Source organism: Lissotriton helveticus, chromosome 1_1, assembly GCF_964261635.1.
Source record: "Lissotriton helveticus chromosome 1_1, aLisHel1.1, whole genome shotgun sequence".
NCBI lineage: Eukaryota > Metazoa > Chordata > Amphibia > Caudata > Salamandridae > Lissotriton > Lissotriton helveticus.
In genome coordinates this window covers 1,043,179,317-1,043,199,232 of record NC_136057.1, presented here as the reverse complement: position 1 = coordinate 1,043,199,232, position 19,916 = coordinate 1,043,179,317, and the positions used below count along the sequence as shown (strand labels likewise).

General features: G+C 43.2%; 1 protein-coding gene across 1 annotated transcript in view; it reads right to left on the bottom strand.

The window, feature by feature from the left end:
* The window catches only part of LOC144771991 (protein tyrosine phosphatase domain-containing protein 1-like), a 168,405-nt gene that overhangs the window by 142,990 nt on the left and 5,499 nt on the right, over positions 1-19,916 (bottom strand). The window contains exon 2 of the mRNA XM_078656217.1: positions 11,796-11,995. Coding sequence (XP_078512343.1) covers positions 11,796-11,974 — 179 coding nt within the window. The 5' untranslated portion in view covers positions 11,975-11,995. The remainder of the gene's footprint in view (positions 1-11,795; positions 11,996-19,916) is intronic.

The window sequence follows — 19,916 nt, the reverse complement described above, 5'->3', positions numbered from 1 at the left end:
CGCTTCCCGACACTCTCAACCATGGGGCCAGGCACAATAGAAACCATACTCTTGCTCCAAACCCTTCCATCCTCCAACACCACCACATAATCCTTCACTGCAGACACTTTCTTAGGAGAATAAAACCGCGACTCCCCCTTACGGAGAAACCCAGGTTTCTTTATCCTCACCCAATCACCAACCTTCACCTTGCAAGAAGACAAAACGTCCGATCTGGTATCATACCTGCTCTGAACCGAAACTCTGACATCAGCTACACTAGCTAAACAAGCAGCATCCACAACTTTCCTAGACATCCATTCTTTGTTCAAATTGGTACCAGCAACCCTACCACGCAACAATGTAAAAGGAGCAATACTAGTCGAAACATGCGGAGTGGTTCTTACAGCCCATAACATGTCGCTAACCGCTTGACGCCAATGCAAACCATTCACTAAAGCCAGTTGAAGGTGCTCTTTGACAACACGGTTGAAACGCTCAACCAAACCGTTGCTACGAGGATGATAGAGTGACGTGCAAATATGTTTAATACCAACCTCCTTGAAAAACGATGTCATCTCAGCAGAAGCTAACTGCGTACCATTATCTGAAACTATCTCTTCAGGAAAACCCTCCCTGGAGAAAACATCACGTAAAAATGAAATCACCACAGAAGAACTGATGGAATCAACAAACCTAACCTCAGGCCACTTGGTCATATAGTCAATCAATACTAAGATAAACTTGGGAGTTGAACCAATGAGACCATAAGGTCCAGCAATGTCCAAAGCTAACTTGGACCAAGGAACATTCTTCACAAAGATAGGTTCAACAGGCAAAGGATGGGTGACTTGTGACTTATCACTAACAATACATTCACAGCATTCACGAACATAATGTTCAACATCCTTGTCTACAGACGGCCACCAAAAATCTTGCCTCACCCTACGTTTCATGGAACGAAAACCAGGATGGCCTTCATGAGCCAGACCAAGAACTTTACTACGGATCGAAAAAGGAATAACTAATAAACCCCCTCTTCTCAATATTCCATCTACAAGGGACAACTCATCCTTAACTCTCATGTAAGGAACAATAGCAGCAGGACAAGCTTTTTCACACGGCCAGGGTTTGCAGAGGAGATCAATAACAATCTGCATGTCATAATCTGAAGCAATCCCCTCCAACCACTCACACTCAGAAAGAGCACACCCAACAGAGTCACATAAAGAACCAACCGCACAAACTACTTCCAAATCGTCACTTGCAATGCTGTCATCACAATTGGAAAGGGGTAGCCTAGATAAGCAATCGGCAACTAAATTCTTCGCCCCAGCTACATACTCAAGCTGATATTGGAATTCTTGCAAATTGAACTGCCACTTGGAGATTCTTGGAGTTGCCCTGCCACCACTTTTGGTTGTGTATTATGAAAAAAGAGGACCCCTATATACTACTGTTGCACCTGCTATACATAGGGAACAAACTAAATTAAGGAACGACTATAGACAAGTGACATATTCAAAATATATTTAAATGGAGAACATGGTTGATATAGCTTTCATATGAAATTGAGAATGGAAAGTCCAACTATATATAGATAGTCTCAAACAATGAAATATTCTCATTTGATTTTATTGGTATATATTATATATTTTTATCAATTCTTTTAAGATTTATATATTTTGTACTCTTTTTGCGTTTTTCTCTTCTGTTTTCTTTTCTTTTCTTATAGTTGTTTTTCAGTATAACAAAAGTCAGTTAAAAGCATACTAGAAAAAATACATAACAAATAGATATGAGACTGAACAAAATGTTGAAGGCAAAGCGGTAGATGTCACAACGCGCGTTTCGGCTCTTGAGCCTTCTTCAGGTTACCGTCTATTGCTCTATAGATTATAAAAAAACATATATTAATACATTTACATGACAGACATATTATTTACAGTGGACTTAAATACATGCACATAATATATACACTTATTCAGTTATGTGTCTTCATATGCACAGCAAGGTAAGAGCATTATTTAACAGGTATATCTTTCAAATATAGATATATTGCATCAACATTGAATTTTAGCACCATTTTGAATATTGTCTTTCTATTTACATATTCACATGATTACATGATCTGTATATCAAAGAATGAAAAAATGAATAAACATTTATTAGATATGACAGTTGCAGTAGGACCTGAACGCATATTCTCGAAAAATAATGAGTGTTGGATGACATTCTCTATTTGTAACATACTTATACCAGACAAATACTTTCTCAATTTATAAGAGAACATATCAGTAAATTCGGAGAACATCACTTGACTTGATCACTTTCACAAGCATATTCTATATAGTGACATTAGGGAATGGCGTTATCTAATATACATAACAATTTTGCTGAACCCCAAACTCATTTATTCAAAAAGTAATGAGAGGAACATGTTGGTCCATTCTGAAAACATCCATAACTCGATCAGTTTCCCAAACATACTCTGTATAGTGACCATAGAAAATAGCATTCTTTAATTGTGGCAAAGCTATAAGGCAAAAGCAAGCTGCTTATCGCTTAAACTGAGATGAATATGTTGGGAAACTCCACGGACATCACATGACAAGATCTGAAAATGATAGTATGACTAAAAGCCAAATAGCACAAGGCCTAGATAAGTAGGAACTGACCTGTCACACCCTAGCCAAGAATGAGGTTTGAGTTTGCACACATTTTTGTAAGTATGGGTCAAGACCAATTGGTGTAAGTATAGTAGAGTAATCTCATATGATCACTAAAGAGCAGGTATATTATGGATCTCTTTATCATCAAATGTTGCTGCTAGGCACTTAGCCACACTATTACTTTATAATCACGATATGTGTTGTTGTAAAAACCTTACTGGTTCCTACTTATCTAGGCCTTGTACAATTGGCTTTTAGTCATACTATCATTTTACTGATATGTTCTCTTATAAATTGAGAAAGTATTTGTCTGGTATAAGTATGTTACAAATAGAGAATGTCATCCAACACTCATTATTTTTCGAGAATATGCGTTCAGGTCCTACTGCAACAGTCATATCTGATAAATGTTTATTCATTTTTTCATTCTTTAGTATACAGATCATGTAATCTTGTGAATATGTAAATAGAAAGACAATATTCAAAATGGTGCTAAAATTCAATGTTGATGCAATATATCTATATTTGAAAGACATACCTGTTAAATAATGCTCTTACCTTGCTGTCCATATGAAGACACATAACTGAATAAGTGTATATATTATGTGCATGTATTTAAGTCCACTGTAAATAATATGTCTGTCATGTAAATGTATTGATATATGTTTTTTTATAATCTATAGAGCAATAGACGGTAACCTGAAGAAGGCTCAAGAGCCGAAACGCGCGTTGTGACATCTACCGCTTTGCCTTCAACATTTTGTTCAGTCTCATATCTATTGGTTATGTATTTTTTCTAGTATGCTTTTAACTGACTTTTGTTATACTGAAAAACAACTATAAGAAAAGAAAAGAAAACAGAAGAGAAAAACACAAAAAGAGTACAAAATATATAAATCTTAAAAGAATTGATAAATATATATAATATATACCAATAAAATCAAATGAGAATATTTCATTGTTTGAGACTATCTATATATAGTTGGACTTTCCATTCTCAATTTCATATGAAAGCTATATCATGCATGATCTCCATTTAAATATATTTTGAATATGTCACTTGGCTATAGATGTTCCTTAATTTAACCACTTTTGGTCGTGAACAGATCGACCAAATGCTTATGGTCAGTCCTCAAGATAAATCTGTTGCCCCACAGAAAATTCTTGAAATGCAAAACCCCCCACCACATTGCTAGAGCTTCCTTTTCAATGGTAGAGTAAGTTCCTTCAGCACCCCTCAAAGTTCTGGAGGCAAAAGCAATGGTTTCCTCACGACCATCACTCCTTCTCTGCATGAGGACAGCCCCCAACCCCACATTACTTGCATCGGTGGAAAGAATGCATAAGTCATTGATGTTAAACGATTTCAAAGGGCGAGCACCAATAATTTCTTGCTTAATGACATTGAAGTTGTTACTACAATCATCATCCCAAACAAACTTGGCATTCTTCTTGAGTAGGCTACGCATAACAGCAGTTTTGGAAGAGAAATTTTTAAGAAATTTGGAGAAATACCCCACCAGACCAAGATATGAACGTAATTGATCCTTGTTCATAGGAACAGGAGCATTTTGAATGGCATCAATAATCTTGACTTTTGGTTCAACACCATTTTGGGAAATATGGTGACCAAGATAGTACACCCCGTCTTGAAGGAATTTGCATTTGTCTTCCCTCAAAGTTAGCCCACTAGACCTTAAAATGCTCAGAACAAGTTTAACACGCTCATCATGCTCAAGTTCGGTTTTGCCATGGACCAGTATGTCGTCCTGGAAAAAGACAACACCAGGAATGTTCTTGAACAGGTTGTTCATCAACCTCTGAAAAACAGCCGAGGCCGAAGCTAAACCAAACGGCATGCGGATGTAACGATAAGCTCCTTCCGGAGTTACAAAAGAGGTAAGGTGCTTGGAATTTGGACACAGCTCAATCTGATGATATGCGGATGAAATATCGAGGGAAGTGAAAAATTTAGCACCCTCGAGGGTAGCTAACATCTTGTTGATATTTGGAAGTGGTTGCCGGTCGATCCAAATGTTTGCATTGAGATCACGCAGGTCAACACACATCCTCAAACATTTGTCAGATTTCCTCGCCAAAACTATGGGAGCAAGCCACTCGGAACCCTCAATTGGCTCGATCACACCAGCAGCACATAAACGCTCTAATTCCCTCTTTAATTCCGCACGTAGGCTTAAAGGCACTTTGCGCATCTTGTGGGCAACAGGAATGGCATTTTCTTTTAAAATTATTCGGTGTTGAAAACCCTTGAGTTTGCCTAATTCCCCGCTAAAAACTTCAGGAAACATAAGCGCCCACTTGGTGTTAGACACGTGAGATACAGCTAGTGTCTTAGGTGATGCAGAAACCGAAGAGTAGAACTCGCATAATTCACTGCGGGATATCACCATGTCTGGATGGTTGGGATCCAAAACAATGTTCAAATCACCCTGTTCGTCCCACCCCAATAAATTGGTACCATCCTTAACTATGAATACTACACTGGTAGTATGATCGCTATGAAACTCCAGTTTGGCAGAACATTTTCCCAAAACTTCCACTCTTTTGCTATTATACGCAAAAATCTTGATGCTGGAAGGTTCCAAAAGTACATTAGACAGTTTACTGAAATCAGTAAAATTCTACAAAGTAAAAGGAGAACCAGAATCTGCTAGGAACTAGTAGACAACTCCATTCACAGCGATCAAACAAGAAGACTTCCTTTTCCGAAGACCAGACAATGCAGACAGTTCAACTACTCCGGCCTCATGCGAAGCAGCAGACAGCATCAACAATTCATAGCATTCCTCATCAGATTCTCCTGAAATATTTTTTTACAGAAAGAACAGGCTTATTCGTAGAAGCAGCTTTGCACATGCGGGAATAATTACCTTTGTTCCCACACTTATAGCAGGTTTGATTGAGAGCAAAGCAAAATTTTGCAGAACCCAGATGTGACCTACTACCACAACGAAAACATATTAATTCATTCTGCACAGACTTGGTTCTGGAAGAAACATTAGATGGAACAGAACGGGTAATGTTAGGCAAAGTAATGGCTTTAGGTTTAAAAGGAGGTTTAGAATTCAACAGTTTAACTTCCACTGAAGAAGAGGATGTGGATGGGAAGGGAGAACTCATTTCTCTAACACAAAACTGAGAATGCTCAATACTTTTGGCTAAAGTGAGAGCAGTCTCCAAGTCAGGGTCGCCAGAAGCAAGTAGTTTCTCTTGAATTTTCTTGTTGGAAGTCCTTTCAATAAGTTGATCACGTATGATTTCATCCCTGAATTCCCTATAGTTACAGTTAATGGCCAGTATGCGAAGGGCCGCTACAAAGTCATCAATTGATTCACCAGGGGTTGGGGCACGTTGAAGAAACTTATGGCGTTCGAGCACCACATTCCTCTTGGGAGAGAATCTTTTATCAAGAGTTTTGATCAATGAGGCATATTCATCAATTAGAAGTGATTCTCCAGCATCACCACCACTAACTGTAATACTGACCACTTCAAGAGTCAAAGTTTTTAATATGTTTCTGCCTTCCGTGCCAAAATTATAAATGAGCAGAGCTTTTTTCTTTTTGCCAGTAAAGGAATCGCCATCAATATCTTCTAAATACGCTTCAAAAGTGTCCTTCCACTGCTCCCATGGTACAGGCGGAGTGACAGCAGTTTGCAAGAAAGGAGGAGGGGCCAAAATACGATCCATTGCGTGGGTGAGTTGCTGCCCTAACAATAAACACACAAAAATATATCTCCAATGAGGCTTTTTAAATTTTTGTCCAGATTTTACTCAAAATTGTACACAACAAACAAAGAAAACATTGCTGTGTACATCAAAATGAAAAGCAAAATGCTTTTATTAGGCACGACATGTTGTGTCTATCAGCGATGAATATAATGAAGGGCTGGACATTGCTGAGCGCTTCAGCGTTGAAACTAAAAGCAAAACGCTTGGAAAGACATGCTATGCGCATCAGCGATGAAAGCGGTGAAGCGCTGAACAGTTGTGCGTGTCGTGCGAGCGTTGCCTACGTTGCTAGGTTACCAAAGCAATTCAATATGGCCGCACGTAATGTGGAATGTCGCGCTGACGTCGTTAGGCAGGTCAGGCAGGATTCACGTTGCAGCGCGAGAGCAGAGCAACAGCTCGATCGCGCAAGGGAAATAAACAAAATGTACCTTAAACACACTGAGGAAGTATCGAGGAGTCAGCAGGCATCGAGGACACAACAGGAAACTGCAGAAAGTAAACAGGAGTCACAGCGCACTTTTCCTGATAAAACGTCGAATTTCCAAAAACACCAAATTGCCAGGAAGACCGGATCGCTACAGGAGGGATCTTCTTCGCGGTTGGGGAGGCTGGAAGCTGGAATCGATTGTCGCCACTGAAAAGAAGTGGGGTCCACACGACAGGTAGGAGCAGGGCTTTATTTAGCATCCAGCCACAGCAGCTCCCTGGCAGCAACTGCCGAGAATAGAATCTAACATGTGTTCCATGCAGGGAACATTCTGTATAGAATGTAAAGGCAGAGAGAGTAATCCCAACACAAGGCCACTCTGCAGTCCTCATCCTACTCGACCTATCAGTGGCTTTCGACACTGTCTCCCACCGCACACTAGTCGCCAGACTACACAACGCCAGCATAAAAGGAACAGCACTGGACTGGATCCGATCATTCCTCACCAAAGGAAGCCAATAGATTAGACTACCACCCTTCCTCGCCGACCCCATGAAAATCACCTGCGGATTCCCACAGTGGTCATCACTAAGCCCGACCCTCTTCAACATCTACATGGCCCTCCTCGCAGCCATCATCCGACAACACGGCCTCAACAACATATCCTACGCCGACGACATCCAGCTCATCTTCTCCCTCACCAAAGACCCCACCACCACCAAACTAAACTTACAGAAAGGAATGCAAGATGTCTCAGTCTGGATGACCAACAGCTGCCTGAAACTCAACGCCGAGAAGACAGAAGTCCTCATCCTCGGAACCACCCCCTCAGCTTGGGACAGCACTTGGTGGCAGACCGCCCTCAGAAGCCCACCCACCACCTCAGACCACGCCATAAATCTCAGCATCATACTCGACTCATCACTCACCATCAACCGACAGGTCAACGCCGTCACCTACAGTTGCTTCAACACCCTCCGCAAGACCTTCAAATGGATCCCCCCGAGTCACGGAAGATGGTCACCCACGCACTCGTCACCAGCAGACTGGACTACGGAAACGCACTCTACGCCGGAATCAACAAGTCTCTACTCCGCAAACTCCAGACACCACAGAACACCGTCGCCAGACTCGTCCTCGGCATCCCCCGGCACGAACACATCAGTCAACATCTACGTAGACTCCACTGGCTCCCCGTAGAGAAAAGAGTCACCTTCAAAATCCTCACTCAAGCCTGCAAATGCCTACACAAAAACGGACCCAAATACCTCAACAACAGAGTCAACTTCCACGTATCCAAAAGAAACCTCCGATCTGCCAACCTTGCACTAGTCAAAACCCCGCACATCCACAGAGCCAGAGCAGGCGGAAGATCCTTCTCTCACATTGCAGCCAAGACCTGGAACGAGCTACCTGCAGACATCAGAAGCGCCCCCTCCCTGAACACCTTCAGGAAGACCCTCAAGACCTGGTTCTTCGGCTAAACAGTGCTGCTGAACCCCCCTGCCCCCCCCCACAGCGCCTGAGACCCTCACAGGTTAGTAGCGTGCTTACAATTCCCCTGATTGATTGATTGAGTATGACATCACGTAAAGTTTGCATCAGGATTAATAAGCATAAAAGTAACATAAGATGCAGGAAGAACACTGAAGATGACAACACATTACTTGGAAAGTAAACATAGTGAGGATGACATTAGCTGGGTTGTGCTGGAGAGAGTTCATACATCACAGAAGGGAAATGTAATACCATGACTTCTCAATAGGGAACAACGTTGGGTGTACTGCCTGGGAACACACATAAAGAGACTAAATGATGAGATTCCGTGATTACAAGTCACGAAATAACAATGATAATTCAATACTAATTATTGCAGATTTAGCCCCCTATGATCCTCTCTATGTATTAGGATAGTTCCTGTACGGACACATCAAGGACTTGGATATCAGGCTAGTCCAGAGTTCATATATGTTCAGTGGCACTAATTATGTTATGCAATAAGGACACATTAATAACTATGCAGATTTACTGAGCTTTTATTAGTGTCATATGGCCTTTCATAAAAATTGATACAATTCATGCTTCATTTTATGTGTGGACCTTAAATATACTTTGTGAACCTTAAATATATTTTGTTTGGGCCATCAGTCAATATCTATGAATGCATACATCTATTCTGAGTTTCATAAAAATATAAATAATTTTTCATGCAAATAGGTTTTTTCTATGTATTGAGCTTGGTACATTTGCTAGAAAAACGACTCAATAGCGATATGTCCGTTTGACAACAGCAATGCGTTCTGTGGGTCTTCATTCGATCCTAATGGATATCATGGGACTTCTATTCCCAGCAGCCATGTGTGCCATGTGACTACGTGCAGGCTAATGTCTTCGCTCTCTACGCGATCACGTGGTACATCCGCCCAGGTGACCACGACATACGCCCTGCTTCTTCCTTATTGTTCGGCATGCCTCCATTGCCGGCATCGCTGGGAGGAGACTAAATGCCTCAATAGGTGAATCTGTTGGGTGTAGCCTTTGATGAAGTGAGTAGAAATATGAGATTCATCACCATGTGCATTTCCACCATGTTTGTGTGACTAGTTGATAGGTTTACATTTTCGCTAACTTATCTCACTTTCAGTGTGTGACTACTAGGCCACCCTCATTTACCTCCTTCATGAGGTGTTCCCTATTTTAGTACAGGGTATGTACATGGGCCTGTGTGCCACAGGATTTGCATGCATGTATGCGACCACTATTCATATATATAAATGTATGCGACCACTACTCGTGTATTTTAAACACCGTGTTGGAGCACACATTGGAACACTCACCAGTTTTCCTCATAGTGTGGTTCACATTTTAAAGTGGAGTGCACCAGAACTCATCAACGTGTGCGGCATGATCTTTTTATGATCTGCTGAATTCAGCGTTTCACAAGGTGCAATTTCTCCAGGTTACATGTTCTGTGTTTCATATTTTCTGTCATTTGATTTTGTGCCTGTTTTTTAAATTTCAGTTTATTTATGTTTACTTGTCTTAGCAGGACCTCTTCAACTACATGCTGACTAAGCGCAGATCGGATTAGCAAGAGAAAAGGACTTCTACCAAATGGTATGGTGTGTATGTGTGCCTGCTTGAACTGTAAGATGCATGACCAAAGAATCTAAAGAATAGGAATCCTTGGTCCTAAAAAAAGCTACGGACCCTGTGGGGCCAATTGGCTGAGACTTGTTGGCCTCATAGATACACGTGTGATTGGGACTCCTAGGCATCACTCAATTTTTTAATCGTCCCTTCACCCTCGAAATCAAATGAAAGTATCTCCTTGGTGAGGGTTCCCAGGACTTTTAATCTTTGTTTTTTATGTGGATCCCAACACTCATCGATATAGGCTCCCAATTATCTCTTTGGTGATGCTGACCTGCCACTAGAAAATGCTGTGGTGTGGTAGGATGGTCGAAGATGAAGCATGACACCCAGGTGTGAGGCCATACTTTTAGATTTTTTTGATTTGATTTTCAAGTGGTTTGGATTACAGTCCAACTTTGACTAATTAAAGATATTGCCACGGTCCATAGGGTCTCCCAGAATCAGGGAATCACTGAATGGTGACTTGTGTAAGTCTCATGCATCTTTTAGTGAAACATATTATGTGAGGCAGGATGCAAACGTAGACAGCCCACTTCTTTCCTCTCTGTCCCCAGGCCCCTTATTGGGATCGGGTGTCATTTGTTTAGGTGTACTAAGGCCTATCAACAATATGGGGCTGTCTGTAATTTTCACAGCCCCCTGTAAAGCCCTTCATCCCTGGTTAAGCAAAGCAGCATGGTCATGACTAGAACTTTCACAGGTCATTTAAAAGCCAACCCATCTTCTGCCGTGTGCCCGCACTTCAACATCAGGCCACCAACACACAAACCCTCCACATTTTCTCTGGTGCGTAACAAGCTCCCTCCAGTTCTTGATCTTTATTGATATATACAATGCCCAGGTTATCCACATGAGGGAAATATGCATACAATGAATCAAAATACATGCAAACCTACACAGTGTGTGGTTAGAATGATACCCTGTTGTGACCGCAAATGTCAATGACCACAATGGCCACAGCTGGACAGCCTACTGCTGTCTGTTCCCTGCTTCTTGCCAAGAGACCTTTCCAATATCTACCACTGATCACAATTCTTCTTGCCAAAGGACACCCAGAATAGAGTTTCAGGGCCTCATCTCACAACAGTGATCCATCATGTCTCAACAGCTCTGTATTTTGTACAACAGCCTGTTCTTCACAAGGAATAGATCTTTGTGTTCCCTTTCAGAAGCTTCCCTGGTGTCTCATGGCTTGCTTTCCTCTTCTGGACGTTGTCCTCTCCAGGCTCCTTTAGGGATGGACCATAACGTAACATTCCCATCTGGAGATTAGTGAGACAACTATTTTGTAAACTATTTTGTAAACCTTTACTTCTGGATAAAGAAAAATGCTACGGAAATGTCAGGACTAATCTGTGTGAATGTGAAACCATAATATAACCTTTAATTCTAAGAGCACCCAATAGGAGGACAAAAACCTAGAAACCGAATATCTGTACTAATGACCTAAGACACCCAAATTCTAGAGACATACAAGAAGGCTGGATACTTGCTCAGACCAGAAAACCATTATACAGTCCATAATGTCAGTTTGGTAGGAGAACTAAGAGCTCCTTGCAGTGTATAACGTATAAAATGTTTAAATAACGTAAAGAATATATAATTAACAACTTAATGTTTAGTCATGCCCTTACATCATTAATGTATTGCAGAATGGAGCTACCTCGCTATTACTGGCACCCCAACATCATTCTGCTTTATGCTTGCAGCTTTGAACCCACTTGCAAACTCAATGCCCAAGTAGAGACTAGTAAATGGGTGCTGTATTTTACTGGCCTTTGCCCCTTTCTCTCATACACACTTACCAGGAGGAGTATATTCCCTGGATGGCCTGCTGATCAGATCTCCACCCAGCTGGCCCTTCGTAACGACAGTCACGCCCTTTGCAGGTTAGTGAGCAGATGAGGTGAGGTGGAAGAGCTCGGATAAGGTTCTCTCGTGCCTGTGAATAGGTGGGTCGCGGATCCAACACTTGCGGGCTCATGACGTAGGGCCCCTGGGTTCCCTAGCAGGCGGAAATAGGACACCAATTGGATGAAAGTCAAATATATGAGCAGACGGAAATGATGATGGCTTGCAGTGTGCACAGAGCAGCTGGAGTAGCCCTAGAGCAGGCTGGTGTGGAGGGAGGAGAGATATGATGACGTTTAGTGGGATGAGAGTGCCTACAGAAAGTTGGCAGGTAGGTTAGTGGTGTGTACTTGTTTTATTAATTCATACATTTACACAAAGGTGCCACATATGCCTCTTAAGGGAGGAAATGTGAGGCTTTCAGGGGAAAAACATGTTGAAAACACAGAATGCAAACTTATCTTATTAGGCACTTAATATTCATTCATTTTATATATCTCAGTAATACTCAAATTAATGGCCTTAGGACATTCAAACCACCGAGCTATCATGCTGATTTAATAACTGGAGCGAAAGAAGGGTCTGAGGAGTAAGAACAAATTAATGGGAAAGGAGCAGGTAATGATAGTACGTGACGAAAAATAGACGGTTTCAGCTGAGACAGAAGTCTAAAAAAAAGCTAGAAACTAGCAAGAGAAAGAAGTAGCGAGAATGAGATGAGGGAGAAAAGAAAATGGAAGAAGGGTGTAAAGGAAATTAAAAGATAGCAGAGGGGGTGTGGCCAGGCATCGAGGCAACATGGCTGCGTAGAGTGTAGGCCCTCACCCCAACACTGATCTATTGCTGATATAAGAGACTTGAGGCGGTCGGGCAGCCCATGGTGCCCCCACCGCTTTTGCAATTAGTGCGGAGACTGCACTTTCACCAGCTGTATACAGACCTGGAGGGGGCCCACTGAACACTCGCGGGGGCACGTCGGCAGTCTCGCCATCCCGCAAGCTCTCAGCCCACCATCGTTGACGTGGGGATCGCCCGGCTTGGGTGTCCTCTAACAGGCTAGTAGTGTACACACCAGTAACGTAATGGAGCGCAGTAAGGTTGCAGGGACCCATGGGCTGATGAATACGCAATCCAATAAACTGGACCGGTACACTGTCCCTAAAGATGCTCAACAGCCCCGGTTGTCCAGACGCAAACTCAGGGGGCTTGAACGATGAGGAACAGGAAATCTCATTGAAGAATGTAATGGACGCTATAACTGGTGTTAAGACCTCCCTCGACACAGTGGCGATCGACCTTAATCTCATCAGGGCTGGCATGGCGAAATTGAATGAGAAGGTCAAGCAAGTAGAACTTACCACTGCTAGTCTGGTAGGCGATGTTGCCTAGCTTCAGGGGGAGGTCCGAGACCTCAGGACTTCCGCAAGCTCACTGACCTCCAGCTGGACGATTACGAGGGACGCTTGCGACGCAACAATCTCTGCATCCTTTTCCGGAAAAATCGGAGGGACAATCCCCTGATCTCTTTGTTGAAGACCTTATTTTGAAGCATTTACAGCCCAAAGGCCTCAGTAAGTTTTCTGTTATTGAACAGGGTCCCGGGTGGCCGTCCCAAGCCAGGCGCTCCCCCGTGGCCCATGCTGGCTAGGGTTCTGAACTATTGTGACGGAGATGTTATCCTTCAAAATTCTAGGGCGGGTGCACCCCTCCAGTTTGAAAATGCGGACATTTCCTTTTTTCCAGATTTCATACAGAGGGTACAATGGCCGAGAAGGTCATTCCTATCGGTCAATCAAGACCTCAGAGAGTGGGTCTTGAAATATTCCATGTTGTTCCCGGCATGCCTTCGGATTGAGGCGGAGGGGAGAGCGTGGTTTTTCGAACATCCAGATGCTGCAGCGGAATGGCTCAAACGACGCGGAGTGAGGAGTCCAGTCGATCATGACGGCGGTGGCAGTGTGGATAGTCGACCAGCCTTGGCAGCCGACATCAGCGGGTGGGGGGATGTTGGGAGGGGGAGTTTTGTTGTATTTCATGTGGCAGTTACTACATCGGCAACTTCTATTGCAATGTTAGAAGGGAAGTAGACACAGATACTGCAAGTTCCGCACCTGGTATGGAGAATTTCATAACTTATTATGGTAACATGTTGGGACGGAGGGATTAAATTGTTAAATTGGAATGTCAATGGGTTGGGGGACAAGATAAAACGTAGTGTGGTCCTTCAATACATAAAGTGCCAGGCCCCCGATGTTATCCATCTTCAGGAAACTCATCTGATTGGTAATACTTGTAAGGCACTCCACAGGGAGGGTTACGTGCTGTTGACCCACGCAGGATTCACCAAAGGCTCCCGAGGGGTAGGCATACTGATGAAGAAGTCCTTCCCCCTTGTAGTGCAGGAAACCTGGACAGATGACAGGGGCGTTATGCTGCGGTCTCAGGCATCTGGGAGGGACATCCAATTACACTTCTATCAGTTTACGTGCCTCCGGGCGTCCAAGCCATCACATTCAGGGACCTGGGAACATTACTACTGAACATACCGGAGGGTCTGTTGCTGTTGGGGGAAGACTTGAACTCAGTGGTTTCAGGCACATTAGATCGTCACCCTCCGCGTAAAATTGCTCACTCACCTAGTTGGCTACCCGATTTCCTCAAGGCTATGGGACTGGCAGATGGTTGGCGGGCCTTTCACTCGGACACTCTACAGTACACCTTCCATTCCGGGGCACACAAGAGTATTTCATGGATCGACTATTTTTTTATTCCCGCATCTCAAATTGCCCAGGTTCGGGAAATCAAACATCTTGCCTGGGGCATTTCTGATCATTCACCGGTCTGGCTACACGTGGCTTTTGATTACAAACAGGTGGGTCGGGTAGCCCCCATTAACCCGTGGTATCTTCTGGATCCTCACATCCGTAGGGAACTCCTTGTAGCTATGGACAACTACTTCATTGAGAATGAGAACACTGTGGAATCTCCGCAGACGCTACGGGAGGCCGTAAAGACGGTAATTCAGAGCCAGGCCCTCTCTTTGATGTCTGGGAAAAAGAAAGAGCGCCGGAGGGAGTTGGAGGCCATGGAGGTGGAAGTCAGGCAGGTAGAACTAGACCTAGAATTAAATGTCACATCCGAGAAACTCCACCTTCTTAAACTCAAGCAGCAGGTCTATCGAGCACTGGCGACTGACCAGGCTAAGGCCCTGGGGAGAGAGGTGCAGGGACGGCTGCATGAGGTGGGTGAAAAAGCAGGGAAACTATTAGCATGGCTGGATAAAAAGGATTGGGCAAGCAGACTAGGGCCGGAACTCCACGTGCAAGGCGGTAGATCCATTACGGACCCGCAAGACATAGTTGATTTGATTGCCGCCCATTTTGACACAGTCTACTCTTCGGTTGCTCCTTATTCTAAAGAAGATTCCCGTCAAATGTTGGCAGACATAGTACTGCCCAGATCATCAGTGGACGACCAGGAGTTCATGGAGAGTAACTTGTCTAATGATGAAATAGCAGCAGCAATCAGGTCCCTTACATCGGGCAAGGCCTCTGGCCCTAATGGGTTGCCGATCGAACTTTACAAACTCAAACCAGACAGATTGGCCCCGCACCTAAAGGCTATGTATGAGGATTCTAGAGAATTGGAGCTCTTACCTCTAGACCAAAGGACGGCCACTATTGTGACTATCCATAAGGAGGGGAAACCCAAAACCGGTTGCAACTCATATAGACCGATTTCCCTATTAAACGCCAACACAAGATTTCGGCCAAACTCTTGGCCAACCGGCTTCTAACAGTGGTTGAGACCCTAGTTCATCCGGATCAGTCTGGTTTTATTCCGCATCGCAATACTGCACTTAACTTGCGCAGGGTGCATGTGGTATTGGGCAGAGCGACCTCTCTCCTGTAGCCAGCAATCATAGTCTCCTTAGATGCAGTCATGGCCTTTGACACTGTTGAATACACAAGTCAGACACGCCCTCCGCACGCACCTACAACCAGGGGCCACGCCACCTGAATCCTCACCGTTAGAGGATAGAGTATTGTACGGCCATATTCCAGACAGCACCATTTCACTGATATACAAAAAACTGGTTAACAATCTACCAGATCCCCTCCGGGCCCTTCGTGAGAAATGGTCTAGGGACGGCATTGAGATGGATAATGAGGAATGGCAGGAGGCTATCTCCTCGCCCAAGGTAGTGGCAATACCAGCTTGTCTCCGACTTATCCAACTAAAACTCCTACACAGGGTATACGTGACGGGGCCTCAATTGGTGCGGATTGGGGAGGGCTGACGGGGGCGATTGTAGACGAGGATGTGGCCAATTGGGTACCTTTATTCATATAGTTTGGGAATGCTCACTGATACAATCATACTGGCGTAACATTCACGATATCATTAACACGGTTCTTTCCACACACCTTCGTGTAGAGGCCCGCAGGTGTTTATTGAATATCTGGGAACCAACAAATTTGAACGTTTGTTTGACACAAAGGGTCGCTTTGGGACTAATGATCGCTAAGAGAAACATTGCCCAGCGATGGGGAGCGCCGCTTCCTCCTACGGTGGGGGATTGGGAAAGAGATTTGGATTGGGCAATGTTTCGGGAAAAGACAGTGTATGTGGCCCGTGGATGTCCCAAGAAATGGACCCGAGTTTGGGGATCTTGTATTTCCTAACGAGGAACTATGGAATTCTTAACGAGGAGATATATGTCAACCTCCCCTTGTCCACTGTAATGATGACCCCCTTCACCCTAGACCTTCCAAAGTATAGTTTGTACAATCTGTATTACCCACAGTTCCCTTGAAGCCTGATGTACAACTTCCTTCAAAATGTGATTGTAATGCTGATGTCTGTTTATCAATAAAAAAAGTTTTACAAACAAAGATAGCGGAGGTCAGTAGGAAGGGGAGACAGGGAGGAGATAGGATTGCAGCAGCAAAGAGGAGGCAGAAGGGAAGAGGCAAACAAAAGAAGATGCTATGGGAATGAGTAAGTGAAAGAGCAATATGAATCAGGCATATTGCATCAATAACCATTCACTGAGTGAGGGGCTGTGCTAACAAGTACGAGGCATAATATGTATTAGCAGCAAATAGAAAACACTGGATAGTTGAAGAATATGCGAGTAGAAAATATTGACATTATTTAAAATATTGGAACCGGATTTACAATAAGCATGGCCATGGTAATCCATTGTTTGCCCTTGACTTCTTTTTGCCTGGGATATGAGCATAGCCAAATGAGCACATTAAAAGGACTGGGGATTTTATTCCAAATGGTCATAACTGTTCCTCTAGTAAAGCTGTGCGACGGCAGGTCCCTGCACAGCTTAAGAGTACAAATCTGAGACTGATGAGCGAAGGCCATATATGTTCTCTTAAAGCATAAATGATTTTAGATTGCATGGTTTACCGGCATCCTCCGCTGCATCACGTCTCAGGTTCTGTAAAACGTAGTGAGACATAATAGTTGTAACTTCAGATTGGAACATTAAAGCAAAACCAAAGTCACGGTGTACAGGTGACCATGGATGACAAGATCAGTAGTTAAGTCACATTTATGTTACCAAATGCCCTTTCACTAGTTACACGATTATTTGAAAAGAGTGCTGCCGGAGCTCTGCTGAAGTGCACGCAGGGTTTTGGTTGGGGTTGCCCTCACTTTACACCTATTGATGACCCTGCCATCCAGCAAGCACCTCAGAGTAGTGCTAAGTCAATACCTAGAATGGGTGGGAGGTATGTCTTTTGTCTGCCATGAGGGATATCTCAGACTAAATATAATCTCCAATACTTGTCGCCATTTGGAACCGATGGTAAGGAGACTTTGCAGAGCCATGGCACACAGGAGCCTGGGCAGTGTTAGCCTGAAGGGGGTATGGGTACATTTTCCATAAGGTTTAGAGGTTGTACTGGAAGGGCCAGAGATTGATTTGAAATGAAGAGGGCAGCTACGCACAGCCGAGACCAAGATAACGAATTTAGGATTTTGGTGCATGGATCTACAGGAAAGGACGAGCATCACTGTGCTTTAACACTGGATGTAACAAGTTTGGGTTTTAATATTTGGTTTGGCTACATCTCACAACCAAATGTTGACAGGTTTACCCTTTAAAAATCCTGTTTTACCATGTCGAAGGGCAGAATCTGCCTGAAGCAGAGATAATAATAATGTCCTGAAAAATGCATGCCTATCTGCATGCCTCTAAATAAACAAGAGGCGGTTCTGTCGGGTAGAAGATTGGTTACTTAGTGGTTCACTGAATGCCCTAATTCGAATTGGATAGCAACCTTATCTCAAACGCCTGGAAAGCAGAACACTTATTCAATAAAGGATTTGAAACAACAATCTGGATGCTTTGTACTGTTTGTGTTTATCAGAATTAATTCATGCATAGATAATCACAGTAGTCGGAGACTTTCAACATAGAGTAAATATTTACATAAACAAGTGATCATGTGACACAGGTGATCAGTGCTCAAAAGGTGTAAAATATATACAAGGTGGTTAATGTTAATATACACATGTGGGGATAGGCCAGATAGTGCTTTAACACCAATGACTCTTTTCACTGATAATATCCTTTTGTTATATTGTAGTCTTGGTCAGTCTGGGCCTGGAGTAATCGTCTACGTTTCATTTGGAAGTTACGCAGGGTCTTCATCAGGATGCCTCAACTTCTGTGTATTATCCTTAAAAAAGACAATTGCTGACCTAACAGATAAGTGATCTCCTTCTTTGGAGAGACAAAATAGAGAAAAAAGTTTCAAAATTTGTCTGGTATTATTTATTTTATACCTTCTTACTTTCTGTTTTGTTTTTTTGATTTAGAAATTCATTTTTTCCGAAAAAGATATACCATACACAATTAACATACATTTAGTCAAAGACACATATACAAAATACATTAAATATAAACAACAGAACATCAATCTTAGTGTTTCATATGTACATTTGCACAAATGTTTGTGCAACACCAAAAACATTCAATATTTACACTCTCTTCCTTCAAACAAAGTGAATAAACACTCAATTAAGGAAGAAATCAAATGGAGAAAAACGATAAATGTTCAAACAATATAGCAGAGGACTGAAGGACTAAATCCAAATTTCAGTCAGGCAAGAAACCACTTATTGCTAGCTGTTTTTAGGTACTTGTCTACATTATGCCGACGCGTTTCGAACTCGCTTTTGACTTTGCGCGTTCTCGTCAGGGCTTTATGATTTTATCCTGCAGACGGTGTGCAAAATATGAATAGGAAGAATTACGTTAGTTCCTTTTATGGTGTTACATAGCCTCATGAATTAATTCAGAATATTGCATTTAATAAGTGGATTTGGTGAACGCATACCTTGTAATAATCGTCACCGATTGATGGGGTTCAAAAGATTAACTGCGGAGGTCCCCGTCGCAATTTCTAGAAAAGGGGAAAAAAACCAATGGAAAGGATTGTATTTCCTGTCCCAATGATAAGCCTGGTACCTAATGCCAAAAGTAACACCCTAGCTCCTACCTTATTCAAGTGTTATTCGTGTTGTTAATCACTCCAGGGATGACATACGCCGATTGGTCATGGACGCCCCTCATGTACCACAATCCTGCCTGGGGAGAGAGTGCGGGATCACTATCTTTAACGCTCTCAGGTAATGTCTCTTGATATGACATGTGAAGATTGAGAAAAATACCTGCACTTCGTGCTCGCTAGCGTGGATTGTGGGCTGAGGCGGAGAGCGCGTTTGTTAAGCGGTCCGCTTCAGCGAAGTTAGATCTCGCAGTCAAGGGCGGGGTCCGCTGGGTGTTGCAGAGACGCGACCTATTCCTGCAACAAGAAAGCGCGGTGTATTACAACCTGCTTGTTTAGTGAAGCCGCGGTTATTCTAGCGGATCGAGTAGCGAGATGTGAACCTACCCGGTGTCTCTGGTTAGTCTGCAGACATCGCTTGCAGTGGCTTTCCATCAGTGCGCCATGTTTAGTGTGGGCGTGGTTATTTCTAGATGTCATGTGCTGCTGGGGATTCTGGGATTAGTAGTCCAAGTCTAATATCTTGAAAAGGGGGAGGTT